At 14.1% G+C, this 2945-nt stretch overlaps 1 protein-coding gene across 1 annotated transcript; it reads left to right on the forward strand.

Moving 5' to 3' along the window:
- Positions 1 to 355: 355 nt before the first annotated feature.
- PRSY57_1414500 (DNA-directed RNA polymerase I/III subunit, putative) lies at positions 356 to 738 on the forward strand (the record flags this gene model as incomplete). The annotated part of the gene is made up of 2 exons (XM_020115277.1): positions 356 to 463; positions 638 to 738. Coding segments are annotated over 2 exons (209 nt in total), but the record flags the coding sequence as incomplete, so codon positions are not given.
- Positions 739 to 2945: the final 2207 nt, after the last annotated feature.

Genomic DNA, 2945 nt, shown 5'->3' on the forward strand with positions numbered 1-2945 from the left:
AAAAAAAAAAAAAAAAAAAAATATATGTATATATATATATATATATATATATATATCATTGTATGTTAGTATATTTTATATATATATATTGTACACCACAATAGTTAATATTTTATAAAATGAATGTTTTATGGAGTAAATTTAATTTTTCATAATGTGAATTCACTATTTTAAACATACTTTATCGTCAAATGATTATTCAGAGAGTATATTTTTACTATATCTATATTTCGATAATTTTATATAATTTTGCATTTATGAACTTATCTTTCCCACCTAATATAAATATATACTTATATATATATATATATATATAATATTTTTTTCTTTTTTTTTTTTTTTTTTCTCAATATAGGAAATTGTTTGCGTTGTATTTTGTTACAAAAAGAAGGTGTGGAATTTGCAGGATATACAGTACCTCATCCAACTCAACCTGAAATTAATGTTAGAATTCAGACAACAGGTAAAAAATAAAATATTTTAAAAAATGAGAAAGTGAGAAATTATAATGATAATGAAAAATAAGAAGAAAAATAAAAGTAAAAAGAAAAAGAACTCTTTATTGTCTATGTAATGCATATATTATTCTTCCCCTTTATACATATATATAAATATATATATATATATATTTTTTAAGGAAAACCAGCTATAGACATTTTAAAAGAATCGCTAGATGATTTAGGAAATATGTGTGATATAATGTTGAACAAATTTAATGAGGCATTAAAACAGTCATGATTTATTTAAACGTATATTTATTATAATGTGTTAATTTTTTATTTTACATAATGGCACATATATATATATATATATATATATATATATATATATATATTTATTTATTTAGTAGAATATTTATGCATTATGTAGTTATTTTTTTTGTTGTTTATTTATTATATATATATATATATATTTTTTTTTTAAGACAAACTCTTAATTTATATAAAATACCTTATTTATAAATTAATGATACAATTGTAATTTATATGTACCATAATACATTTTTTTTATTTCATAATTCTTTTTTTTTATTATTTATTTTTTCTGTTGTTTATTAAGAATTACAACCTATATTATTATAACTTTAATATTTTTATATTATAAAAAAAATATATGTATATATATATATATATATATATATATATATATATATATATCAAATTATACAACTTCACTCTCCTATTTTAAATGCGGACACATAAAATATTCACTTGAATATTTATATAAAAAAAAAAAAATTTTAATAAATATTTACAATTTGTAATATTATTTTTATTGGATCAAAATAACTTTTTCTTTTCTTTTCTTTACTTTACTTTTCTGTTATTTTATTTTATTTTATTTTTTGAAGAAATATTATTGAATAAAAACTATATTACCTTTGGATAAATAAAAAAAATATATTTATAACATAAAAATTTTTTTTTTTAATAAAATAAAAAACAGTGGCACACATTATGTATCCACCTTTATAAAAATAAATAAATATATATAATATATTTTATTATTTATTATATATATAAAATATTTTATGAATATATTTTTTATATAGACATATAAAAATTAAAAAAATAAAAGAGAAAATGGAAAAAACTTAATAAAAAAATGTCAAAATTTCATAAAATAAAATTATATTCTCCTCATATCAATATATAAAAGAAAAAAAAAAAAAAAAATTAATAAAAAAGGTGTACAGTAAATGCAATAGTCGTACGTAAATTTAATGAAAAAAAAAAAAAAAAAATCATGTTAATATATTTATTTTTAATTATTTATATTATGCACGTAAATTCGTAATTTTCTTAAAAATATTTAAAAAAAATAAAATAAAAAATAATATATAATAAAATATTATATCAACACGTACCATTGTAAATTATAATAAAAATAAGTATATATTTTTTAGTACATTTAATTTTTATTATTCTGTTTTATTATTCTGTTTTATTGTTTTATTATTTATTTTTTTCCTTTGAGGATACACAATTTTTTTTTTTTACTTATTTTATTTTATTTTATACAAAAAAAAAAAAAAAAAAAAAAAAAGCAGAAAAAAAAGGTTGGAAAATTTTATGTATTACATGTTTTCTATATTTCTCCACATTGTAAGAGTTTGTGTAAAATTTTTTTTTTTTTCCTTTTGATTTTTATATGTTATTACAAAAACAAATAAATTAAAAAAAAAATAAATAAATAATTATCTTTTTTATTCTATATATTTTAATACTTATAATTGTTTTTTTTTTTTTTTTTTTTTTTATTCTTTTCTTATTAAAATAATTAAATAACATAATGTTGAATTATATAATTGAAAAGTTTGATATAAAATTAAAATATTATTAACATGAATATATATATATATATATATATATATATATATGTATAGATAGATATTATGCTGATATATTTTTTCACATATGCTTTTGTAAATAATTGAAAAGAAGGAATACACATAATTATATATGCTTATATATTTTTATGTAGATGTTTTCCCTTCATTTTTTTTTTTTTTAAGTTATTTTTTAAAGCATAATATATATATATATATATTTATTTATTTATTTTATTCATATTTATTCTCCAATTAATTTCTTCTAACGTATTATTATTAATTCATATGATACCTACAAAATAAAAATTATGGAGCTATATTAATTTGCTTCCTTTTCTTTTTTTTTTTTTTTAAACCTTATTGAATAACCAATAAAACCATTATTTAGAAGAATTTTTAATGTTTATTTTTAAGCTTGTTATAATTCGTATTTTTATTAATTTATTAAAATTTATTTTTAAAATAATATATATATATATATATATATATATATATATTGCTGATATATATTTTTATGTGTATTAATTTTTGTTCTACATTTTTTTTTATTATTTTTTCATTTTAAATAATAAATATATTCGTTTTTTTTTTTTTTTTTTTTTTTTTTTTTTTT

The sequence above is a fragment of the Plasmodium reichenowi genome, chromosome 14 (genome assembly GCF_001601855.1).
Source record: "Plasmodium reichenowi strain SY57 chromosome 14, whole genome shotgun sequence".
In the NCBI taxonomy this organism is placed as follows: Eukaryota; Apicomplexa; class Aconoidasida; order Haemosporida; family Plasmodiidae; genus Plasmodium; species Plasmodium reichenowi.